Here is a 24,200-nt window from a genome sequence, read left to right as displayed (position 1 = left end):
CTCCCAGGTATTTGAGAAGTGAATGTTATGTGGTCTCATCCCTCTGAAGCATCTGGAAGCTCTCAAGGAAGACAGATTTTAAACATATATTTACTACCAAGATAAATACTGCAAAGAAGGCAGGCAGGGTGCTGAGAGAGCGTGTGACGGAGACCCATGTCACCTTGAGGGCTGGCGGGGGCTTCCTGGAGGAGGTGACAGCTGACCGGAAAGCCAGAGGTGAGGAGGGACTAGCCGAATGAAGATGGGGTGGAGGGTGGCAGGACTAATATTTCTGTCGTTTTCCTGCCAAGCAAGACGATTCTGTACCTATAGTCTTCCCCTGACTTAAATTTCACCACTCAGTCGTTTAGACACACACCCTGCTTCCCCTTTGAATTTTTCTTATACTTTTAAAGTTTTCTTTTTCTTATCACTTGAATCACTTTCATATGAGTGCCAGCCCAAGGGGTGGGAGGCTGCTCAGTTCTGAGTCCCAATATCACAGTGGCTAGAACTGTGGCCCTTTCCTCATTCTATCCTGAGATGAGGCTCAGTTACAAACTTCCCTTCTTTCTGGACCAGCCAGGGTGGCCCCAGAACTGGGCCAGTGGTCACCAGTTGGAGTCGGTTGACAAGCTGGGCTGCTCAGGAAACAGCATTGCGAGGGAGGACGTTAGTAGTGGTACAGGTGCCCTAGTAGAGATACCGAATTTTGCCCAGGAAGGACCGCATATTCACTATATGAAGTAATCCCTATACCAGTCAGCTATTGCTACTACAGTGCTGTGTAACAAACATCCACAACATTGCAGCAGCAGCCATAGCATTCATTCTTAGGGATCTGCAGTTACCCGGGAGTTTGGCTGGTCTAGACTGGGCTTGGCTGAGGCAGTTTTGCTTCTCACTACAGGTCTGGGGTCAACTGGGAGTCAGCTCAACCAGGCTGGACTCTGCTCCTCACATCTTATCCTCCTTCAATGAATGAGAACACTGGTCAGGGCATGTCACCTCTTGGCGATGTTAGGAGCACAGAGGGCCAGCATAAATAAGGTCTCTGAGGCCTGGGCTTCGAACTGGCACACTGCTTCTTCCTCCCACATGCCACTGGCCAAAGCAATACCAAGAGCATGGAAACAAATTCCTCCCCTGGCACGGGTGTACAGGGACCAAACTCAATCTGCCCCCTCTTCAAAGGCCAACAGCCTCATGCAATCAGACTTTAATGAAAGGAGTAAGACAGAGATGGAGGACGGTGATCATTGTCACAATCCATCATAGATCTTTTCCCTGGCCAAGAATGAGTTAATGTCCTTAATAATGAGCTAGCAATGTTCTTCCGGTGTGTGCTGAGTGCTTTGGGGAACATCAGAGAGAAAAGCCCTGATTCTACCACCAGGAGTTCACTACCCTTTGTGGACTAAATGTTGCTCAATTGTGTAATGTGGACTGTGAAGGTCAGAGACACGAGAGAACAAAGACTGGAAAAGAATGAGCTAGAAGGAGAGGACCGATACTAACACCTAACACCTGGGGTGGGGGGCGGGGTGCATGCTCCGTTCCAGACACCGGGCCCAATTCTTGCCACGCCTCACTACTTCTCCTGGTCATTCAGAGACGTACCAGGACCATCCCCATTTAACAGATGAAAAAACAGAGGCACAAAGACCTCGAGTTACTTGTGCGTGGTCACGCAGCCAGTACATATAAGAACCAGAACTGGAGTCCAGCTCCTCCCACCGCCAGAGTCTGAGCACTGGTCACGAGGGCCTGTGGCCGGCCACCCAAGGGGAAGAGGAAGCAAAGGCAGACAGATGTGCGGAGAGGACAGCTGCCAGGGGGCGGGAGCCATGCAGGGGACCCCAGTCGTGTTATGAACTATAAATGAGAGCAAAGATAGGATGTGCGATTTGGCCGAGGTCCTGCGACAAGATAGGGTGCAGGCTGGGAATTCTGGCTGTCGGCTCTCCTTCATGTTCCCTGGTCGCAGCCGCTTTCTGGGCTCTCTACCCGCTGGGCGGCCACGCTGAAGCATCTCCGTCTTGGAAGAGGTGCCATCCACTGGCATTGAAGCCGGCGGACTGGCTCCCTCTCTCTATTCATCTCTTTCCTCCTTTCCCCTGCCGTGTTCTGGAAAGGGCAGCGTGAGGGAATGTGGGCAGGTTGCACCAGAGATATACATCTGAGAACTGAAGGAACATTTATTTTTAATTTAGACTTAAAAAGAAAAAAGGAAGTTATAAAATATCTGCTCTTGCTCCTGGGATTGTGCAGATGGTGCTGCGTGTTGCCTAATAGGGAGCGGGGCTGGCACCGCGTGCTTGCGGCCCCACCAGCCACTGTAGGAACCTGGAAGGCGGGTCCCGGTTCCTCTTGCCTCAGCCTCAGATGGCTCCCTTGCATCCTCTTTGGCCAGTGTGGCATGGTGTTTCGTTGCCTTCTCACCTCACCCTCCCTGGAGTCCCATCTGCCGATTGCCTGAACCTCCTCCAATGAAGCTCATCTCTCAGCTGTTCCTGCTCCCAGGAGCACGCATGTGCACACCTCAGCTCCAGCCTACCACCTCCTTTGGCAGATAACCAGACCTCTCTTTTCCTCAACTCCTGCTTGGATGTGAGAACTTATCAGTTTTACACACATCCAAATACCTGTTTAAACCATCTAGTCATTTCCATGCCCAGGAGTTATAGAAGACATCCCCATACATTTTCCTGTTTGGCCTTTGTGTTTGCTGTGGTTCAATGCTGTATATTCAACTCTTCTGGTAGTCTCCTCCGGAAGCTGATGGAGCTCAGTGCATAGAAGATGCTCGAAAATGGGCGTATAATGTGACTTTTCCTTTGTACTCAGGCAGTTGAGCTAGAGAAGGAAGCCTTAGAGAGGTGGGGCTCCCAAGCCAGAAATCAAGAGACCTGACTTTTTCTCTAGCTTGCTTTGAAGCCTCTGGCAGATCACTGAATTTGTCTCAGCCTCAGTTGCCCCATTTGTAGAATATAGAAAGTAATCTTTATTTTGTTTGGACCCCAAAGTTATAATAAAGATCTTGAAGGTGACATAAGGAAAAATGCTTAGTGAAATTAATCAATTAATTCATCTCTTTAAGAAAGTGTGCCAAGGCACAGGTGCCCAGCCTGTGCAGGAGTTTGGGACAGGAGTCTGGTCATATTGGCCAACCAGATGAAAAACTTACTGGTTACACTGTGTGTGTGTGTGTATGTGTGTGCATTGTATAGACTGGGTACTAATTTGCTTTAGTTTAGGGCTATAGTTTGTTCTGAAAAATAACTCAATATCATGTAAAAAAGGCATGCCATAAAAAACAAGTAAGTTGAAAATGAGACAAAAGGAAAGTTAGAGAAGAAAAGAAAAAATAAAGGTATAAGTCCAGTTTCACACAGGACACAGGCAGTGTGGTCTGTCTCCTTGGCAGATGTGGGTTGTCGAGACCCAGGCTGGACATCTTGACAGTCAGTGCAAAGAGGGACACAGTTGGATGTCCTGTGTCTATAAGATAGATGCCAACCAGGTGTTCAGAAGTATAAATTTCTGGTCCTGAAACCAGAAAATTTCCTCCAAGAGGATTCATAAAGGGGACCGATGTAATGGACAGTGAGTGTCCTGGACAACAGCTGTCTGGTAAATACAGTGAGTCTCATGGGCCACATCTTATGATGGTTCTGGTGACCCAAGCGCAGTTCAGGGGGTGCAAAGGGAACTGAGGGGGAGAATGCAATGTAGTTCATAACTCACCTGTGTTATGTAAACCAGTGGGTTAAGGGAATGTGTTTCCCAACATGGAAAATAGCTTTTATTTCCTTGGGCTTCAGGAGGCAGGCAGACATACACATATGTACATGTACATCCCAGTGCAGGAATCCCAGTGCAGGAGAAAGCACACACACTCACACACACACACACACACACACATATGCATACCACACACTCATGGGCTCACCTGTCTGCCCAGCTTTGGCCTCTCTAGGCTCAGCTTCCTCCCTGTGGTCTGGCTCCTGACTAGGGCCCTAGGAGGAGATCCTGGGTCCCCTGGGGTTCCTTCTTGGCAGGACTGGTGGGAAAATTCCCTTTTACAGACAATGGAACCATCTGTATTGGCTTCATACCTACTACTTGGACTCTGGGAATAGAATTTAAGTTGAGATTGGAACTCCAAGGTCAACCTCTTCATCCTACAGGGGAGAAAGCTAGAACCCTGAAGGGGCAAGTCTTCTGCTGGAGACCACACAGGAATAGAGCCAAAGCTGAGACCCCAGGTCCCTGATTCTCACTCCAGCACCCTAAGCTGTCATTGTGAAGAAAAATCGAGTTGGGATCTTACCTGGGGGAGAAAAATATCATAAGATAATCCTTCACTGGTGCTGTGGAATGGCTTTACATTATATAATTTTATTCAAACTGATATGGGCCAATAAATATAAATGTGTATGCATGTTCACTGTTTTAAAACATTTTAATGTTTAAAACATGATTTACTAATGCTGCTAAGGATGTCTAGAATTTGATTTACTGCATAGAATTGAATGTTTATACTTGTTCCTTACAGAAATTCTTGCCAAAGAGCCATTTTATCTACAGGAATAATAAATAAGTCAATATGTGGATGGCTGTGCACATTTTTTCCATATGCAGCAGCACTTGGTAGATGTTATTTTGCACACAAGCACTCAAAAGGTAAATCTGACAGACACACATGAATCCTTGAAGTCTAAGATTTGGTCAGTGTCAAGATCGACTGAGAGTCGACTGAGAGTCAACTCAGTTGGACACGACTGAGCGACTGAACTGAACTGAAAGTGTGTGTGCCCAGTCGTGTCTGACTCTTTGCGACCTCATGAATCGCAGCACGCCAGGCCTCCCTGTCCATCACCATCTCCCGGAGTTCACTCAGACTCATGTCCATCGAGTCCGTGATGCCATCCAGCCATCTCATCCTCTGTCGTCCCCTTCTCCTCCTGCCCCCAATCCCTTCCATCATCAGAGTCTTTTCCAATGAGTCAACTCTTCGCATGAGGTGGCTAAAGTACTGGAGTTTCAGCTTCAGCATCAGTCCTTCCAATGAACACCCAGGACTGATCTCCTTTAAAGCCTTTGAAATGAATATTACGGAGTCCTCACAAAGATCCTGTTGGACAGCTAGGGTGCGAAGAAGCCAGGTTAGCTGGGTGGAAGTAGAGGGGCTTGCTTTGTATGTCCCTTTGTTTTTATTGTTCCCCTGGACACCAATTATGAAAATACACATAAAAGAATTGATGTGTTGATAAAAAGAATACAGAAATACTCCAGAAGAATGTGCGGAAGTACTCACCAGCAGGGACGTCTACGTGCTGTGCTATAGATTTTTCTGATGCTTGGAGATATGTATATGTATGTGTATTTGTGTATATGATATATATGGTGAGGTTTTTTCCCTTTATAAAAATGGGATTATGCTGTCATATAATTCTGCAACCATGGTTTCTTCATTGTATGTCAACTCCCTTTGGGCCCTGGTTTGTACAGGCCGTACACATCAGTTTGTACAGATCCAGCTCACTTTTGTTCGTGACTGTGTCATTTTTCTTAGCAAAAGTGTAGGGGGTTTCTTCTGCCCTCTTCAGCCTTTTCTTTCTCTCTCATAGGTTGTTGGCCTTCTCTTGCCCAATCAGACATTGGCGTCGACTGTCTTCTGGCAGGTAACAGTTTCCCTGTGCACAGAAGGCTCCCGGGAGGGGACCCGACAAGTGCTGGTTAGAGCACCCTGTTCCAGTGTCACCTCTGTCTAGTCCCCTTGTGGAAAGTCGCCCCCCTTCCGACTCCTCCCCAACCCAGAAGCCGCTGGGAGACACCCCAGGACTTCAGTCCTGCTGAGCAGGTCCCAGCAGCCCTTGGGCCAGAGGGGATGAGGGCTGGCTTCACCTGGACGCTTGTTCCATGGCCAGTGACCCTGAGGCCCTCCACCTCATTTTGACATCAGCCTCATCCAAATCTGTGGGGGAGGTAATCCACCCTCAACCCTACGGTCATGAGGTGGGTGAAAGAGCATCGCGGCCCCTGGTCTCTGCCCTTGGAGGCAGTCTGGGTTGTGGCTGTCTCAAAACAGCAGCTCTGTGTGTGTCTGTGTAGGGAAAGCAGGACAGGAAGAAAAACCTGTCAGTCTTCAGGAGAAAATGTCAGAGTCTTCCTGAAGGGGAAAAAGACCTCCTAATAGTGTCTGTGTCTAGGCTATGCAGGCGGTGCGGGACACTGGGCTGGGGTATTCTGAAAGGGGCCCAGGGCTGCCAGCCACTCCAGGGCCCTTCTGGAGCGGTGTCCACCTTCGGTCCAGTCGTCAGTATGAAAAGGAAGATGTGACAGAGGCGGTGGGCCCATCTGGGGCAGTGGACCCTAGAATTCTGGGAGAGGGGGCCGGGTCTGGTCTGAGATGGACAGCTGGGCGCGATGGGCCAGTGTCTTGGTTTGCCAGGAACTGAGGGGTCTCCCAGGACTGGGGCCTTTCGGCGCTGAAACCTGCATCGTCCTGGCAAATCAGGATGGCTGGTCGCGCTACCTTGGGGGGTGGATGGAGCCACTGTGAGTGGAGACCCGTGTCTTTCTGGAGGACTGTGGCCTCCCAGGTTCACAGCTAGCTTCCAGAGAGGTGACCACACCTCTCCTGACTTCTCCTCCCCCGTCCCTTGCCCTTGCCTTTCAGTGGCTGAACCAGAGCCACAACGCCTGTGTCAACTATGCAAACCGCAACGCTACCAAGGTGAGCATGGCAGACCACCGCCTGGCGGTGGGCTGCAGGCAGGGTGGCCCCTCCTCTCTGCCATGTGGCATGCCTCCATCAAGGCTGCTCCTCGGGGTTTTACTGCCAGCCCTTCGGGAGGGGCCCCACCAGGGAGGGGCTGTTCACCTGGCGTGACGAAGGCCTGTCTCGTGGGAGTGTGGAGGGGAAGGCAAAAGGGATAAGCCCCGCTGGTTTCTGAACATTTCTGGGGCAGCCCTTGGATCAGGACAGCATCAGCCACGTGAGGACTGAATTCCTCTAAATCTGCCTCCAAGTTTGCCTGGAAGCAGCCCTGGTGCCCCAAGATCGCTGGCTGCAAAGCTTTATAAAGGGCCGCCTGTGAGGGTGAGGGGTCTGAGAGGACTGGCTTGTCGCCCTGAAGTGCCCTGCACTCCTGGGATGAGCTCACAGCAGAGGCCCAGTCACCCTTCTCTTGGCGAGGAAGGGCTGGGCTCCTGGACTTTGCTGGCAAGGCTTTCTCTCTGGTATCAGTGCCCCCACACTTCCGTCCAAAGGCAGCAGAGGAGAGGGGAAGTCTAGGTCCCCTTGGGGGCTGTCAGTCTGGGGAGGAGAGGGTCTGGGCACTTACAGCCTTGGTGGGGAGTGACAGGGGAATCAGGAGCTGGGATGAACGGTACAACTTCTGGGCCTGATACTCCGGGCACATCGCCACCTTCTCCCATCTAAACCTTTGGCCCACATCTCTCTCAGATGCTCCACACCTGGACAGCTCTGCTTGGCTGGCTCCCATTCACCTTAAACCAAGCATCTCTAGAACTGCAGTCGTAGGTCCTCAGCTCTCGCTTGATTTTGTGTCACAGCTTGGGGTCCACTTTCCCATAGAAATATGGAGCAACAGCCTCCTACTGGCCTGGAAGACCTGCTTGGTTGACGAGGCCTGTGAGAGCCAGTCAGGCTGTGGCCACCTCAACACTGCCATTTCCACTGAGAAAGGACTCTGGGTGCCAAACAGCCCATTTGCAACATTTAGCTTTCCTGACTGGATCTGCTTGCCCCAGCCATAAGTGACCTATTTTGGCCCTTGCTGTTTTCTACTTCCAGCCAAATGTCTGCCAAGGACTTTTCTAGAATAGAAAGCAGAAGAGCATTGGGCCCTTTGGCGTCTCACTGCACATAGCTGCCCCGTGTTTCCATGTGGGGAGCTGTGCTGAGGGAGGCATGGATCCCTTTGGCTCCCAGAGGCCTTCCTTTCCTCCTGCCCCTCAGGCTACTAGGCGGGAATGTCCCTCGTGGCTGAGGCCATTTGCAAGGATGGGAGCTTTGGGCACCCTGGGGTCCTGAAATTCTGTATCTTTCAGCCTTCACCTGCATCCAAGTTCATCCAGGGCTACCTGGGAGCCGTCATCAGTGCCGTCTCCATTGCTGTGAGTAGCTCCCACCCTCCGCCATCCACGCCACCCTGCTGCTCTGTGGCTGTCCCCCCAGCAGCTCGGGCCAGACCTTGTCTGAGGGTCAGGGCTGGGCAAGCAGTGTGGGAGGCAGAGGTGTCTGTTTAGGGGCTGTCAGGCAGAGAAAAGTGGAGCATAGGTAGAGAAGCGACGCTTTCGTAGAGGGAGAGCACAGGCTGGTGCTCCAAGTTCCGGAGAACAGGAGGGGAGGGGAGGCAGCGCCCGCGGGCCGTGTGAAGGGCTGACAGGCCGCCGGGGCAGGAAGGCTGCTCTAGGGGGATGCATGCTTACCGGCTGCCTTCCTCAGAAGAAGCTCGCAGTGTGGCTGCTGCAGCAGTGAAGGGCCTCGCAGTCCAGCCCCAGGATTGGCCCAGGTGTCAGCTCCCCTTTAGTCTTTGCCTGTGTTCCCCGGGTCCCCTGTTGGTGGCCTTGGTCATGTGGTCACACGTCCAAGCCCTCCTGGAGTTCTGTGAATTCCTCAAGACAGGGGCAATAGACTCATTTTGAATCCCACAGGGCTTTGAGAATACAGCAGCTAGTAAGCAGGGAAGGTTTGTAGACTGACTATGTGAGACCGACCATCTGCCCAGTTGAAGGCAGAGGGCAGGTGACCCAGCGAGGGGCCTGAGCCAGAGCCAGAGTGAAGACCAGGCTCCTGAGACCTTGGCATGTTCACCCCACCCCTGCACCTGTCCTTGGTCCTCTCTCCATCCTGGCTGGTGGTCTCCCATAGCCCACTCCAGAGGGTAAGAGTCACTTTACAACTTGATTATTTTATTCATTACCCAATAAGTACAGGTAGTTGGCAAGAAAAATAATCAGGAAATGCAAAATTAAAAACATTTACACTTAATAAAAATTCACATATACTCATCTTTTTGTAAAAGCCACCTTCTCATCTTTCCCATTGGAGAAGGCAATGGCACCCCTCTCCAGTACTCCTGCCTGGAACATCACACGGATGGAGGAGCCTGGTAGGCTGCAGTCCATGGGGTCGCTAAGAGTCGCACACGATTGAGTGACTTCACTTTCACTTTTCACTTTCCTGCACTGGAGAAGGAAATGGCAACCCACTCCAGTGTTCTTGCCTGGAGAATCCCAGGGATGGGGAAGCCTGGTGGGCTGCCATCTGTGGGGTCACACAGAGTTGGACACAACTGAAGTGACTTAGCAGCAGCCGCAGCAGCATCTTTCCCATGTCTTTAAATAAATATGGTGGTTCACACCTGTGTATTGACCCACTGGTATGGATGATACCCGTATGGTATGGTGGTGATACCACATACCACCACTTATTTCACCGTTCTCCAAAACAGGGTTTTTTGGCTTTACTGAGATGGCCTCATTTACTCTGTTCCCACGTGGACCAGGTTCACTTCCAAATACCTGTTAGGAGGGAGGGGGGTCCCCATTTCATGCCCAAGATCCCTCTCCTTTCCTTATGTCTTACCGAAGCATGAAGCCAGAATTGCCAGATCTGTTTATATCACTCATCAAGAGGCTGCTAACCCACCCTGGTGGTCCTGCAACCCAGCATGAGACTTCATACCTTTGAGGGTCATGATAATTGGGATCTCTGATTCTGGGGGTTGCTGGTCAGGGTCAGGGGACCTTGTGAGAGAGGAGAAGGGGCTCCGTCACCTTCCTCCTGCTCCTTATGACACGAGGGGCCCATAGCTGTGCCTGTTCTAGTGGCTTGAAAATCCCAAGTTCCTTCTTTGAGATGTAAGGGGATGTAAGGGGAGGTGGGGAGGAGCCAGGAGGAGGAAGCCACACAGGGCGTGGCCTTGGCTGGGATGGGCTGTAGTGCAAAGGGCTCACTGTCCTGGGGGACATCCCTCTCCAGCAGGCTGGGGCTGCAGGGATGGGGACATGGCTTCTTTCCAGGGCTCCGGGCTCTCTGCACCCCCAGTCCTCACTGTCCCACCCTTGCAGTCCTCAGTCATTCCATCCCAACTTTGTAGGGCTGGATTCAGCCCAGATTGTGGGGGGAGGGTTCTGATGCTCAAGCTGCAGAGTTCCTGGGGACTTAAGGCCCTCCAGTCTTGCAGAGCCAGGGTCTTAGTCACAGGGGATGGGGCCTCGTGCTGGGCTCTCACAACCCCCAGGGGGTGTACCTGTGCTGGGGACACCCTCCTCCCCCTCCCCTCCTAGCTGCAGAGCCCCTGGAGGAGGTGTTCCCTGACTATGCCAGCCCCAAGTCCTAGAAACTTCTGTCTTTCTCGTACACTCGCTCAGTTACACCCCGTGTCCTGTCCTCTCATTGTTCTGCCGGATTTCACACTTACCAGGGACAGGGACAGGCCCCGTGTCTTCTCCCCCACAGAGTGGGGTGCGGAGCAGTGCTCCGTGAATGCTTGTTATTAGGTTGCTGATCGATGGTTGGCTTTGGAGGCCCCTCTGCGCTCCACCCGCCAGCGGCTTGTCCCCCAGCCTGACGTCTGCGCACAGTGAGGGTCTAACTCCGGCAGATGGAGTGGAGTTTCTGACTTGGAAAATTTGCAGCTTGCTTGCTTTTCTTTTGTGTGTGTAAATCATGAAACCTCCAAAGAAAGAGGCTTTATTTTATTTTCCTTTCCCCTTGTTCTTTGGAAGCCCAGGCCTCGCGGGCTCATTAACTGATTTCTGCTTCAATTAATGACAAATCCACTCCTCTCCCTCCTGCCCCAGGGTGAGCCTGTTAGGAGGAGATGACCTGCAAACAAGTGTCACGGCCCCAGTGGTTGGCCCAGTTCTGGCATTAATTAAAGTGAGTCCTACAAGCAGGCGGCATGGATGAGGGCTGACAAGCCAAGGAGAGATCCCAGAGACTGAGGACCTGCTGAGTCAAGGCCAGGCCCTGTGAGTCCAGCCCTCGCTCCGGACCTGGGAGAGCCCGTTTCCCCTCTCAGAAGAGCCCCTGACCTTGGACAGCAGCCCCAAGACTCAGTCCCCTCTGTGCATCCCCTAACTGCAGTCTCCTCCTGGTGGCAGGACCACCAGTGGGAGGTTAGCAGCCTTTTGGTGAACCCTCTAAATAGATCTGGCAATGTCTGCTTACTCGGGAATGAAAAAGAAATTTCGTCTTAAGTTATTTTTGAAATCTAGCAGTTTGCTGTCTTTTAACAAAGGAAGTTCTGTCAGTGCTTGCTGTGCTTTGGTTCGGGCGTTCGTGTTGAGCGTTTCTGTGGTCACCCCCGCCGAGTCCTGGCTACCGGAGGGAGACCCGGTCATTCCCTTCAGGAGCGCAAGAGTTCCAGGTGCTTCGCCAGTGCTGGGGGATGGCACAGACCCGTGTGACCTTCAAGGTGCTGCGAGGGGAAGAAGCTGAGGATACTCTGTAGTGTCACCATGATTATGATAAAAGTGATTCAGTGGGAAGGACACAGGGGAGTGCCCCCAGTTCACACAGGGCTGACTCATAAGACAGACTGCAGAGGCGAGGGCAGGGCTGGATGCTCCAGAAAGAGGGCACAGCACCCAAAGGGGCACCAGGAGAAGGAGAGCAGGACAGATTCCAGAAGCTGTCAGAAAATGGGCATGGCTGCCAGGGAAGGAGTGATGGTGACGGCGGGGGGACGATGAAGCGGGTGGGGGTGGGGCAGCAGGGGCCGGCCGTGAATCACCATGCATGCCTTGTCAGTCATGAGGACAGCCCTGCCAGGAACCGCTGCCTGGGCTCAGGGGCCTGGGGGCATCGCAGAAGGTGTGGACAGAAGAGGGTTGCAGGGGAAGTTGTGAGCGGTTGGCAGGGCCAGTAGATGGACCACCTGTCTGGACATGGGGTCCCGGTTAAGAGTGGACTTGGGGCCAGAGAGGGCACAGGGCTAAAGGCTCACGTGAACAGTCAGGAGCTGGATGGCAGAGCAGAGGATGAGCGTTGCTTCATGCCTGATCCTCAGACACTTCACCTTCAGCCAGGTCTTCACTGGACAAAGGCTTTCCCTGTTGGAGAAGTGCTGACCTCTGTTCCTAAAGGGCCTGGGCCCTGGAGGGTCCCTTCTGTATAGGATACAGTGGTTGTCTATTAACCTAGTCAGTGGACACAAGGAGGTATCCCAGGGGCTGCCTGGGCTGAGCCCCACTCCTCCCAGTTCCCATTGCTTACTGGAGCTCCGTGCCCCCGTGATAGTCAGACTGGCAAGTAATCATAGTGGGTAATACTTACGGGACGCCTTCAACTTGCTAGGCATCTCCTAAGGCACAACCTAAGCTACACCCTGGACCACGGAGGACACCACTTGCTCAAGCACAGAGTGAGTCAGGTGTAGTCTTGCAGAATGCCCAGAAACCAAGTATGCAGGTGGGTAGAGTGCAACCCCTTGTTACACTTAAAGAGCCCCTCAAAAGTTTTGTTGCAGTCCCCTCTGGTCTCAGAGCACCTGGGAGAGACTTGTTTACCAGGGGGCAGGGTAAGAGTTCCTCCAGTGGGGAGCCAACAGCACAGCCTGACTTTTCTAACCACCCTACACCACAGGGAAGCAGGAAGAAAGAAGTGGCTTTGTGTCAGTAAAATAGTATCTGTCCTTGACTTCACTTCTGTGCCTCAGTGTCTTTATCAGCATCTTCAGCAGGAGCCCTCTGCGGTCCAGGGTGTAGATCAGAGTGTCCTCATGATCCAGGATGTAGCTTCAGGTGTCTTCATGGTCCAGGGTGTAGCTCCAGGTGTCCTCATGGTCCAGGGTGTAGGTCAGGGTGTGCTCTGCAGTCCAGGGTGTGGGTCAGAGTGTCCTCATGGTCCACGGTGTAGGTCAGGGTGTCCTCACGGTCCAGGATGTAGCTTCAGGTGTCTTCATGGTCCAGGGTGTATCTCCAGGTGTCCTCATGGTCCAGGGTGTAGCTCAGGGTGTAGCTCAGAGTATCCTCTGTGGTCCAGGGTGTAGCTCAGGGTGTAGCTCAGGGTGTGCTCTGTGGTCCAGGGTATAGCTCTGGGTGTAGCTCAGGGTGTGCTCTGTGGTCCAGGGTGTAGCTCAGGGTATAGCTCTGGGTATCCTCTGTGGTCCAGGGTGTAGCTCAGGGTGTGCTCTGTGGTCCAGGGTATAGCTCTGGGTGTCCTCATGGTCCAAGGTATAGCTCTGGGTGTCCTCTGCAGTCCAGGGTGTAGCTCAGGGTGTGCTCTGCGGTCCAGGGTGTAGCTCTGGGTGTAGCTCAGGGTGTGCTCTACAGTCCAGGGTATAGCTCAGGGTGTAGCTCTGGGTATCCTCTGTGGTCCAGGGTGTAGCTCAGGGTGTAGCTCTGGGTGTCCTCATGGTCCAGGGTGTAGCTCAGGGTGTAGCTCTGGGTATCCTCTGTGGTCCAGGGTGTAGCTCAGGGTGTAGCTCTGGGTGTCCTCATGGTCCAGGGTGTAGCTCTGGGTGTCCTCTGCAGTCCAGGGTGTAGCTCAGGGTGTGCTCTGTGGTCCAGGGTGTAGCTCAGGGTGTAGCTCTGGGTGTCCTCATGGTCCAGGGTGTAGCTCTGGGTGTCCTCTGCAGTCCAGGGTATAGCTCAGGGTGTAGCTCTGGGTGTCCTCTGCAGTCCAGGGTATAGCTCAGGGTGTAGCTCTGGGTGTCCTCTGCAGTCCAGGGTATAGCTCAGGGTGTAGCTCAGGGTGTCCTTATGGTCCAGAGTGTATCTCAGGGTGTGATCTGAGACCCAAGGTATAGCTCTGGGTGTCCTCATGGTCCAAGGTATATCTCTGGGTGTCCTCATGTCCAAGGTGTAGCTCTGGGTGTCCTCTGTGGTCCAGGGTGTAGCTCAGGCCCAGATACTCTTCTCTGAGCCTGATGGAGTTAGGAGACCAACAGCCTGAGAATCCAGACCAGACTGTTGCCTCTCTGCTGTCACTCTGTGTGGCTTCCAGGTTGGAGGGCCCATTGTATGGAACCTGCATCAGAATCTGAAGTGTTCCGGAAGCCTGCAGATGGTGATGCTGGCAGTGACAAGTCTGACACAGATATCGGCTCCACATCTATCCTGGGGAGGACAAGTTGTTGTCCCTTCCTAGACAGAAGGGGTCTGATATAATTGGTTTTCCTGTAAGTGGCCAGCAGGTTCCTCTGGGGCATGGTTCAGGGGTCAGTGTTGGTCACTATTGCTAGCAAAGAAGCTACACAGCTGCGGCTGGAGCTGACTGGTGTTTGAACCTGTGCACAACTCTGTTCTGGCCACCTTGGCCCTTTGCTCTTGGACCTGTTGCCAAGCAACAGCCTGATTGGGGTTGCAGGACAAACTGACCTCCATAGAGGCTCAGGGTCCACTGGTTGCTATCGATTTTATTCTATTGGATCAATGCACGCCCTCTGGTGGGCAATTTTGGTACCTCGGCGATGCCTTGACCTGTTCCAGCCCTTGCTCCACGAGGGCCCGAAAAAACCCCTGGCCACTTTGTTATTGTTCAGTAGCTCAGTCGTGTCCTGCTCTTTGTGACCCCATGGCCTGCAGCACGCCAGGCTTCCCTGTCCTTCACCGTCTCCCAGAGCTTGCTCAAACTCATGTCCATTGAGTCAGTGATCCATCCAACCATCTCATCCTCTGTCGTCCCCTTCTCCTCCTGCCTTCAATCTTTTCCAGCATCAGGGTCTTTTCCAATGAGTCAGCTCTTCCCATCAAGTGGCCAAAGTATTGGAGCTTCAGCTTTAGCATCAGTCCTTCCAATGAATGTTCAGGGTTGATTTGGTTTTGAATTGACTGATTTGATCTTGCAGTCCAAGGGAATCTCAAGAGTCTTCTCCAACACCACAGTTTCTTTGGCACTCAGCCTTCTTTATGGTCCAACTGTCATACTTGGTTGTATGACCACTTGGTTATTTTATTATCCACCACCCAAAAGTAGATCTAAATTCTGACCTCACGCCATCCCTCCTTTCAGATGTGCTCCGTCTATTGTCCTCCAGGGCACCTTGGACCCCTTATGGCAGGTGCTGTTAGTCTGCAGAACTGGCTGCAGACAACCTGGTATTTCATATTCCTGCAGCCTGCAGAGTCCCCCTCCCGTCTTGCCTGGCTGCTTCCTATCCTCCCTCAGGGCTCAGTTGGGCATCCCTTTTCTCAGAAGCCTTCATAGCCCTGGGGGAGGGCACGTGCCCCCTCAAAGCTCCTCCTCCTGGCAGAGTGGATATACCATCCGCTCAGGTGGTCTTAGCCCTGCATGTGGATCTGGCCCCGTAGAGCTGTGTTTGCCGAGGTGGACAGCAGTGGCTGCACAAGGCAAGTCTCATTTGCGGCTCTTTTTTTTTTTTTTTCTGCTTCAGAAATCAGTCACTTGATTTATCTAGAAACATTTATTAAGCACCTACTCATTTCATCAGGCACCAGAAATTCCATGAGGAATAAGAGTGTACATAGGCCCTGTGCCCAGCACTTTAGGGCCTATGGGGAAAGATGGATGCTTAGTAAAGTGTCCACAGATAACAATATTTCCATATAATTCTGTTTTAAATAATACACATGTGTTACTTTGATTCCCAACGTTTTAAGAAGTAAATCAATGAACTTAGGGACTGTGATAGGTATGTGGAAAGAAGAGCTCCAGGTTTCGTGAGAGGCTGTAAAAAGGGGGAGCCCTGGGTGAAGAGGAGGCCTCTCTGAAGGCCTGATGTTCAAGCTGAAAAGTGAGGAAGCTGAGAGAGGGCAGGGCTTTTGAGAAAAGGTGGGAGAGAAGGAGGGAGGGAACTGGCTCATTGGAGGAGCAGGGTGGGGCTGAGGTGACCAGAGCCTTGCAAGCATGGCCAGGTGGTCAGCTAGGGCCGTGTGGGTCTTAAATGCAGTGAAACCACTGAGAGACTCACGCATGTTGGTTCCACTCTGGCTGCTGTATATTAGACAGTGGATTAGAAGGGTCAAGAGTGCAAGTAGGGAGCCCAGTTAGGAGGTGGGCAGTTGTCCAGGGAGAAGTGATGGGTGCTTAAGCTAAATGGTGGGCTTGACCAGAGAGAGAGAGAGAGAGAGAGTTAGCTGTACTTAAGACACCCAGCACACAGAGCTGGGTGTGGGGTAGCAGAGGCTCCTGTCCAGGTAGACCCCTAGGGTTCTGGCTTGAAGAGCTGAGCTGGGAATGGGAGAGGCAGACAGGATGTGGGTAAGGAAGATCAAGATGACGATTGCCTGAAGCCCATGGAGACAGAGGCATCCTGCAGGGGGCCAGATGTGTGGGCTGGAGTGGAGGACACAGGCATTGTTCCAACCCCATCCGATGTCTCATCTCTGGCCTTACAGAAGCTAGGCTGGTGTTGGCCTGGAAGGACCCTCCTACTCAAGGAGACAGTTATCAGCTGTGTTCCCCGATGACACTGAAGGTCTTGGGACGCGGGTCTCCCACCCCTCCCCAGTTCTTGGTGCCGGGCAGCATTTGTCTCCATTGTGGGGGTCTGCCAGGGAGCCAGACTTCCCTCCTCCCCATCTTGTGCCCTCAGCTGCCCATGGCAAATCCACCCTCCCGGGAGCGAGAGCTTGGACAGAGGTGAGTCCACTGCTCTCTCAGCCCAATCTGCTGTCCACGGGTCCTGGGCTCTGGCTTCTCCCAGGCCCCCTGCCCCTGGCCCCATGGGGAATTCTTATATAAAATCCCCATCCTGTTTGTGCTCCCCTCCACCAAAATGGAGCCCCTGTTTGGTTAATTTCTATTTTGTGGTTTATCTGGAGGCTGTTAAAACAAACCCTGGGGGACCCTCAGCAGTGACTGTTCCATATCTCATTATCTTTCCCGAACCCGATTATTAGCTCAGATTTTTCTGATCGCTAGCTGCTGTTCGTGATGAGTTGTGTGCCATTAATACCAGCTGGTTCCCTTAAACAGGACCCACCATGCCAGGGAAAGCGAGCTGGCATTCAGAGCCATCAGCCACTTGGCTTTTTAATTTTAATTTGGCTCTACCAAATGTTCCAGGCCAAAGGGTCCCCGAGGAACCAGAACAGACGGGCTCCCAACCCCCAGTCTGTAGCCCACCCTGGTTCCTTCCCAGACTGTGGCCATCCTAATTGCTGGGACAATAAGATCTGGGTTGAGGCCTCACCTGTATTCATGCCTTCTTGCCACCAGGCCCATCCTCAATGAGTGGACAGAGTGACTTCATGGGTTCCTAGCAAGCTTGCAACTACATATACCAAACCTCTCTGGTCCCAGCCCCCTCCCTGGGGGAGACAGGCTGGGTCATCATCCTGGGCTGTGTTAATCCTAGCCGCTGGGAAGAACAGTCAGCCAAGTGTGGGGAAGGGTTGAGGGCAGCAGGCAAGTCTGAGTGTTTGCTCCAACCAATGGCCCCTATTCCTTCCTGCCCTCCCCCACCACCAGCCTGGCCTGTCCCCAGAAGGCTGCGTGGGGAAGGGCTCCAGCTCCCTGCTGGCTTCTCCGGCTGCCCATTCCTCCAGCACTCCCCGCGTCTTTCCAAACAAACGCAGAGGGTTTTGAACCCAGACCTTCATTTTTCTAGCTGCCAGGTTTAAGAGGTGGCTCAAGGGCCCCATGTTCTCCACCTGAAGCTGCCTTCTGCTCACCTGGGCCTCAGCCCCAGGCTGGTCTTTTCAGGAAGGCTTTTGAGCTATAGACAGCCAGTCTGAAATGGCTTGTCATCACTTTAAAAAATGGGCTGTCGGACATTCCTGACTGAGATAGACGACAGTTGGAAAGGAAATGGCGCCGTGGCCAAGAGCAAAGCTTTGGAATTAGCAGACTGTGGGTTTGAGTCCTAGTGTTACCTGCCTCATAACAGTGTCTGTGTTTGAGCAGTCACTTCACCTCTCTGAATCTGCCTGAACTTCCCTGAATCTGTTCAAGGGCAACGCGCCCTGTCTCTAAGGCTAGCACTAGAGACTGGAGTAAGATATTTCGTGTGACGAGCTCAGCACTTGGCCTGGCATCTCCACACGCCCTTTCCTCCTCCTTCCTCATCACTTACACCTGCCTGTGTCCTCCTTCTAGACTGGCTTTCTGTAAGAACATATCCCCTGGTATTTTGGGGGGCTTGGGGGTGACCATTTCTGAGTCACCAAAATAGTCACTTGCTGTTTGAGAGTGGGGAGACCTGACCTTGGTGAGTTCCCTCTGTGTAGCAGGGTTGTGGGACCCAGGGTGGGCTGGCATCCCCTCAGCCTACCCACCTGCACTGCCCTGCCCCCGAAGTGTGTCCAAGCTTCCGTGAGTCTCCCTGCCTCCCCTTGAGCAGGCAGAGAGGACGAGAATTGGACTCTGACCACCAGCTTGAGGCTTCAAATGAAAGCCAGGCCCCCGAGAGCCCAGGCTGGGTTTGCCCGGCAGCTCCTAGTGTGGGGTCCCGGGCTGCCCACAGCTGGTGGACTGGCACTTGCTCTCTTCCCGGGTCTTACAGTTGCAGCCTGGTCTGGGCCATTTGTGCCAGGCCATGGCCTGATTTGATTGCTGCGGCATCCACCCTGATGCCCTGGAGGCCTTCCCAAGGCTCTGCCTCTCCCCGACAACCCAGAAGGTTGAGGCCAGAGCCAGGGCTGCGGGTGCAGGATGGCCTGCTGAGCCGCCGGGTGTACCAGACTGAGAGCAGGCTGTCCGTGGTCCTGTCAGTCCAGGAGGCCCCCAGGGGAGGCCTGGCTCTGGCCTCCATCTGGGGGAGCAGAGGCTTCAACACAGCCTTCATCTAGACCACAGGCTCCTCTTGTGTCTCCCAGTGTCTGCGCTCATGGCTGTCTTCCCACCGGAGTCCTCCCCAGCCCAACCCCCCCTTCTCCAGGATGCTCCTCCTCCAGCCATTGCTGGTCTCTCCATCCATCCACTTGTTTGTTGTTTCCTTGCATTTATTCCTCAGCCAGTGCTTTGCTGAGCCTGTATTATGTGCCCAGACATCCAAAGACGAGGAAGGCACAGTCCCTCCCTCTCAGTCTGGCCAGGGCGCCAGGCTCACAGGCTCACAGGGTAGTGAGTGCTGGGGATGAGGGGAGTGATCTGCGAGGGAGTGACTTTCTGCTGGGAGAGGTGACATCCCTCCTACCTAGGTTCTTTCACTGATGCCTCTTATGTGCCATGCTCACGCCAGGCACTGTGCGTACATCCTCACAGCAGCCCTGGTGCTGTCAGATGTTATCATCCCTTTTTACAGACAAGGAAACCAAGGCAGACAAAGGTTGAATGACTCCCAGCGTGAGTGACACGGGAGGCGGAGCGCAGAGGTGGGCCTTAAAGGACAGGCGGGGACTGAGCAGAGGAAGGAGGGGGTTCGGGGCGCAGGGATCAGCACGGGCAAAGGCCCTGGGGTGGGAAACGCACGTACTGTTGGTGACCAGCCGACTGGACCGTGGAGAGAGAGAATGGGGTGCTGGAGGAGTGGGGAAGGGAGGTTATGAAGGCCACGACTGCTGCACGGAGATGGCGGCTCTTTCACAGGCTGCAGGGAGGTGGATATGATTGAACCTGTGTTCTAGGAAGATGAGGGTCAGTATAGGGGGTGGACTGGAGTTGGGAGTGCCCATGGAAAAGGCGAGGCAGGCCCAGACGTCCTGGACTGAGTGAAGGGAGCTCGAGTCTGAAGGTGGTCACTGAGCCCAGGGTGCCCTCTGAGCCCCCATCCTGCTCTGGGCGGCTCTGCTTAGCTCTCCAGTCACCTATGCGTCTCCCTGCGTTAAGCCCTCCAGTCTGGCCAGGCCTATGGCTGGGCTCACAGTGGGACCCCAGGAATGTGGTGCTTAACACGCTGGAAGACAGAAAAGATTCACAGACTTAGAGAATGAACTGCCAGTTACCGGGCAGGGAGGGCAAAGGTTGGGGGGCTGGGAGATGGACACGTACCCACTGCTATATTTAAAATGGATAACCGGCAAGGTCATACTGTATAGCACAGGGGATTCTTCCCAATATTATATAACAATCTGAGTGGGAAAAGAATTTGAAAAAGAGTAGATAAATATGTGTAACTGAATCACATTACTATACACCTGAAACCAACACAGCTTTGTTAATCAGCTATGCTTCCCAGGTGGCTCGAGTAAAGAACCCGGCCTGCCAATGCAGGAGAGAAGAAAGGCGAGTTTGATCCCTGGGTCAGGAAGATCCCCTGGAGAAGGAAATGGCAATCCATTCCAGTATGCTTGCCTGGAGAATCCCATAGGCAGAAGAGCCTGGCGGTCTATTCCATTGGGTCGCAAAGAGTCAGATACGACTGAAGCAATTTAACACACACACCCACACTCCAGTATAAAATAAAAAATTTTTAAAAAGCTGAGTAGGAGTGAGGGGCGTCCTATACTTCCCCTACTTCCAGCTTATATATTCTTCTAACAGCAACCGTCCTACCATCCCTTGTCCTGTCCCCAGGGAGGCTGTGTGCCTGCGTGCCTGTGTGCAGCTGTCTCCCAGGCCGGCTCACTGGGCCGCCTGGGCAGTGATGCCTTAAGGAGCCGCACTGGGGCTCGGCAGCCTCAGGTGGGGCTGAGGGTGCAGTTGTAGGGCAAGATGGTGGCCCTCACTCTCTGCTCTTCCCCTGCCTGCCCCTCCCTCCCCAGGCTGCTGCAGCAGCACACACTCTTTCTGTTTTCTCTTTCGAAGGTGGGCCTTAATGTCCTGGTTCAGAAAGCCAACAAGTTCACCCCGGCCACCCGCCTTCTCGTCCAGAGATTTGTGCCATTCCCTGCCGTAGGTAAGCCTTGCACAGCAAGGAGCTTCTGTGCACGTGTGCACAGGAATGTCTGGGAACATGGGCTGCTGGGCTCTGGGGAGCTGGAAGGCCCCTCCAGGCCTCTCTTGACGCTGCCGTGGGGGGAGTTCTGCCTGGGGCAACTGGAGGAAAATATGTGCAGAGAGAAAAAAGAGTGACGGGGTAAAGAATCCGCCTGCCAACACGGGAGATGTGGGTTCACTCCCTGGGTTGGAAAGGTCCTCCAGAGAAGGAAACGGCAACCCACGCCAGTGTTCTTGCTGGGAAATCCCACAGAGAGAGGAACCCTGCGGGCTACAGTCCATGGGGTCACAAAAGGACTGGACACGACCAAGCAACTAAACAACAAACTGAAATGTAACATTTCCTTCCATTATGAATATAGGCAGCACATTGCAGTAGAGAGCAGGACCGTGACTCTCACCAGTAGAAATCACAGGTATTTTCATGTCATATTACAGTTGTTACAGAGATCTTAAAAATACCATTTGTGCTTAACACTCACCCCAAATTATAAGTTAATAGATCCACTTTAAGATCTTGTTTTTTTTTAATTCAGTAGTTTAAAAGCACATCTATTTACTATATCACAATTGAAAAAATATTTTGATTATTTCAATATAATCTCCTTGTTATCCCACTTGTTTGGCTTGTAAAGCATAAACTTTAGAGACATTATTTGGAGAGGGGTGTAGGGGCCTCAGGTTCCAGACACAAAAGAAGGTTCAAGGCTAGTCATGGAGGGTGTGTGTGGGTGTGGGTGTGTGTGTGGGGGTGGGGTGGGTGTGTGGGTGGGTGGGTGTGTGTAGGTGCTTTCACTTGCTTTCAGCAGAGCCTTTGCTGGTCTTGGGAGTCATGAATTCACCATAAAGCCCAGCCAGGCTCTTAAGAAGCCTACACCTTACTTGGGGAGAAGGTACAAGAGGAGAAACAAGTGCTTGAACCACAACATCGAGTCCCCCATCTGATGCCAGAGGATAAAGCTGCCCGGGCAAGAGGTCCCATGAGCTCCCTGGTGCCAAGACTCGGTCTGAAGAGCGGGGCGTGAGACCCAAGCTCATGGTCCCAACCCTGTTCCTCACCTCCAGGACTCAGCTTGCCCGTCTGTAAGACGTGGGCACCAGTACCTACCTTTCCACAGCCTTGAGCTGAGTGAGGAGCAGATGAGACCACAGACTAGCTCTGTTCAGCAGAAAGGGCTTTGAAGCAACTGAAAAGCCTCTGTGAGTAGGTGAGAGATCATTGTTGAGCAGCCCCACCTCCTCGTGGGCCCGGAGGCTAACGAACTCCCAGGACCAGCCACCCGGCTGATCCTCAGCCGACCCAGATAATTGCTATAGCAACTCCACACTTTTAATGAACTCTCAGCTATTTCTGGTGTGGGCCATTAATGGAATAACTCTTTAGATCTGACTTTGTTAAGGGGCCTAATTGAGTGAACACAGCAGCCGAACCTGTGTTCCTCGCTGTCCTGAGCTGGGGGGTCAGATGCAGCCTGAGGAGGGGGCAGCTCTCAGCTGCATTGGACTGGATCTTGGTCTCAGCCAAGATTTAATCTGTCCTTGAGCCAGACTTCAGATAAGGACTGTACCGGGACCCATTGCAGCCTTGCTCAGCCAGCTATCTTGCTGTGTGACCTTGGAAGTGGTCTTAACCTCTCTGGGGGCTCCCTCAGGAGGAGGGCCCCTGCTTTCAGGTTTGACCCCTTCCAAGGCTTTCCGACCTGTCCCTCTTTTGGCTCCAGCTGATTCCTCTCCTATCTTATTGCTGGGGAGGAGCCTGGTCCGGCTGTCACAGAGGGTCTTGCAGTCTTGCGTGTCCCTAGCCAGTTGCACGGGGTGCTCATGGTGACGTCTGCTGCCCTGATGGTCCTAGCTCACCAGGATCCTAACAGCAACGGGCCCTTTCTGCCTGCTTCCTCACACTGTGGTCCAGTCCTGGCTGTGTGCCTGCCCTCCACACCCTGCCCCTTCTCTCCTCCCCGACATGTGAGCTTCCATCTCTCTGGCCTCCAGTGCCTATCCTAGGCCCACCTACAATGGCATTTGCTGACTCCCCTAGCCGAGACAGACACAGTAGTGTTCAGGGTAAATGGGCAGGCACCTTACCCCCCAGGGGCTTAAAAGCCCCCTGGTCCCCTCAGGCCACTGAATAGTCCTGCACTTGGCCTCCAGCACCTTATCCTCTGGGGCCTCCAGCCAGACAGAGTACCTGTCTGCCTCACTGCACACTGGCGGGGCCTAGGCCCTCCAGGCGTCCACCTCTCAGCTGGCCACCGTCAAGGCTGCTGAGAAGTCTGCTCAGGGCTTGTTGGTCCTCTGGACCCCTGGACTATTGGAGAGACAGAACTCATGGAGCCCTCAGTGCACATGGGGAGCAGGTTGGGGCACGTGAAAGTGATCAACTCAAGCTGATTGCCAGGGTGGGAGCGGGAGGGTGGAGCAGCGGAGGGTCTCCCATTCAGGGTGAGGGAGGGTCCTGAGAGGGCCCCTGTGTCCTGTGCTCAGTGGCCACACCCCTCCTCCCTCTCCCCTGGGTGGGCTGGGGACTCAGGCTCTGGCAGCAAGGAAGCTCTTGGGGTCAGCTGCTTCTTTCCACTGCTTTGCCCTGTCCTGATCCAGCTTGAAGTCCGGGAGGTACCCCACTGCTGCCCAGGAGAGAGGTTCGAGACTCTGGGCACAGGACGCCTGATTCCTGCTGCTCCCACCCCTCTCTGGCATCAGGCCAGACCCTGCTTCAGCCCCTTCCCGTGGGGGCCTCTGTGACAGTCACCACAGGCCTTCCCTGGGTGTGCCAGGCCCCAGACACTGCACCACCAGGAGCACTCTGCCACCAGGAGCAATCCACCAGTTCTCCCCTCGTTTTTCAGCTAGGGCTGTGCACACGTGTGTGCAACTAATGTGTGTGTGTGAGTGTGTGCTGAGTATGTGGGAAGCCCAAAGGATGCTCATTGCAGCCAATTCTCTCCCTCAAGGTGGTTTCAGAGCCTCGCTGTGCCCTGGTCTAGAACAACAATCATGTGGGAAATCTCAGTTTCTATTTATATGTGGAGATGTTAGGAAAGCCGGTGAGCCCAGGAGCATGTGTGCTGGCATTGGAATTGATTGGGGACTGGTAATTAATTTGTTTAGACCTTAATTAATTCTTCAGTTCTTTCTTATTTGTGGACTGTCACGCTTAATTGTGTTGAGGAGCTCGAGCTCAGAGCAGGCCCTCCATTAATTGATGTGCAATTGCTGTGAGGTGGAAGTTAATGGTTTGGGGAGCTGGGCAAACAGTGTAATTAAAGGTCAATCGAGGAGGCGCCGGAAAAATACCCCCGCCCCCAGGTCCAGCCACCAGTCTCCACGAGCAGAGTCCATTCCAGGGGAGGCGGGCTCCACAAATAGCCTTCCTGTGAGTCCTTGGGGTGGGAGGCTGGAGGAGTGGCAGGCAGGGTCAGAGGCAGGTGCCAGTTCCATGATGGGACACCAG

General features: G+C 53.3%; 1 protein-coding gene across 4 annotated transcripts in view; it reads left to right on the top strand.

Moving 5' to 3' along the window:
* Positions 1–24,200, top strand: part of SFXN5 (sideroflexin 5) — a 124,621-nt gene that overhangs the window by 58,262 nt on the left and 42,159 nt on the right. For 3 of the 4 annotated variants that reach the window (XM_068966139.1, XM_068966146.1, XM_068966132.1), the window contains 4 exons: positions 5,616–5,669; positions 6,668–6,724; positions 8,065–8,130; positions 20,618–20,708. In XM_068966139.1, coding sequence (XP_068822240.1) covers positions 5,616–5,669; positions 6,668–6,724; positions 8,065–8,130; positions 20,618–20,708 — 268 coding nt within the window. The remainder of the gene's footprint in view (positions 1–5,615; positions 5,670–6,667; positions 6,725–8,064; positions 8,131–20,617; positions 20,709–24,200) is intronic. The other variant, XM_068966152.1, reaches the window with a different exon arrangement.

The sequence above is a fragment of the Capricornis sumatraensis genome, chromosome 1 (genome assembly GCF_032405125.1).
Source record: "Capricornis sumatraensis isolate serow.1 chromosome 1, serow.2, whole genome shotgun sequence".
Taxonomy (NCBI): Eukaryota; Metazoa; Chordata; class Mammalia; order Artiodactyla; family Bovidae; genus Capricornis; species Capricornis sumatraensis.
The sequence above is the reverse complement of the archived record's forward strand: the minus strand, read 5'-3'. Positions and strand labels throughout refer to the sequence as shown.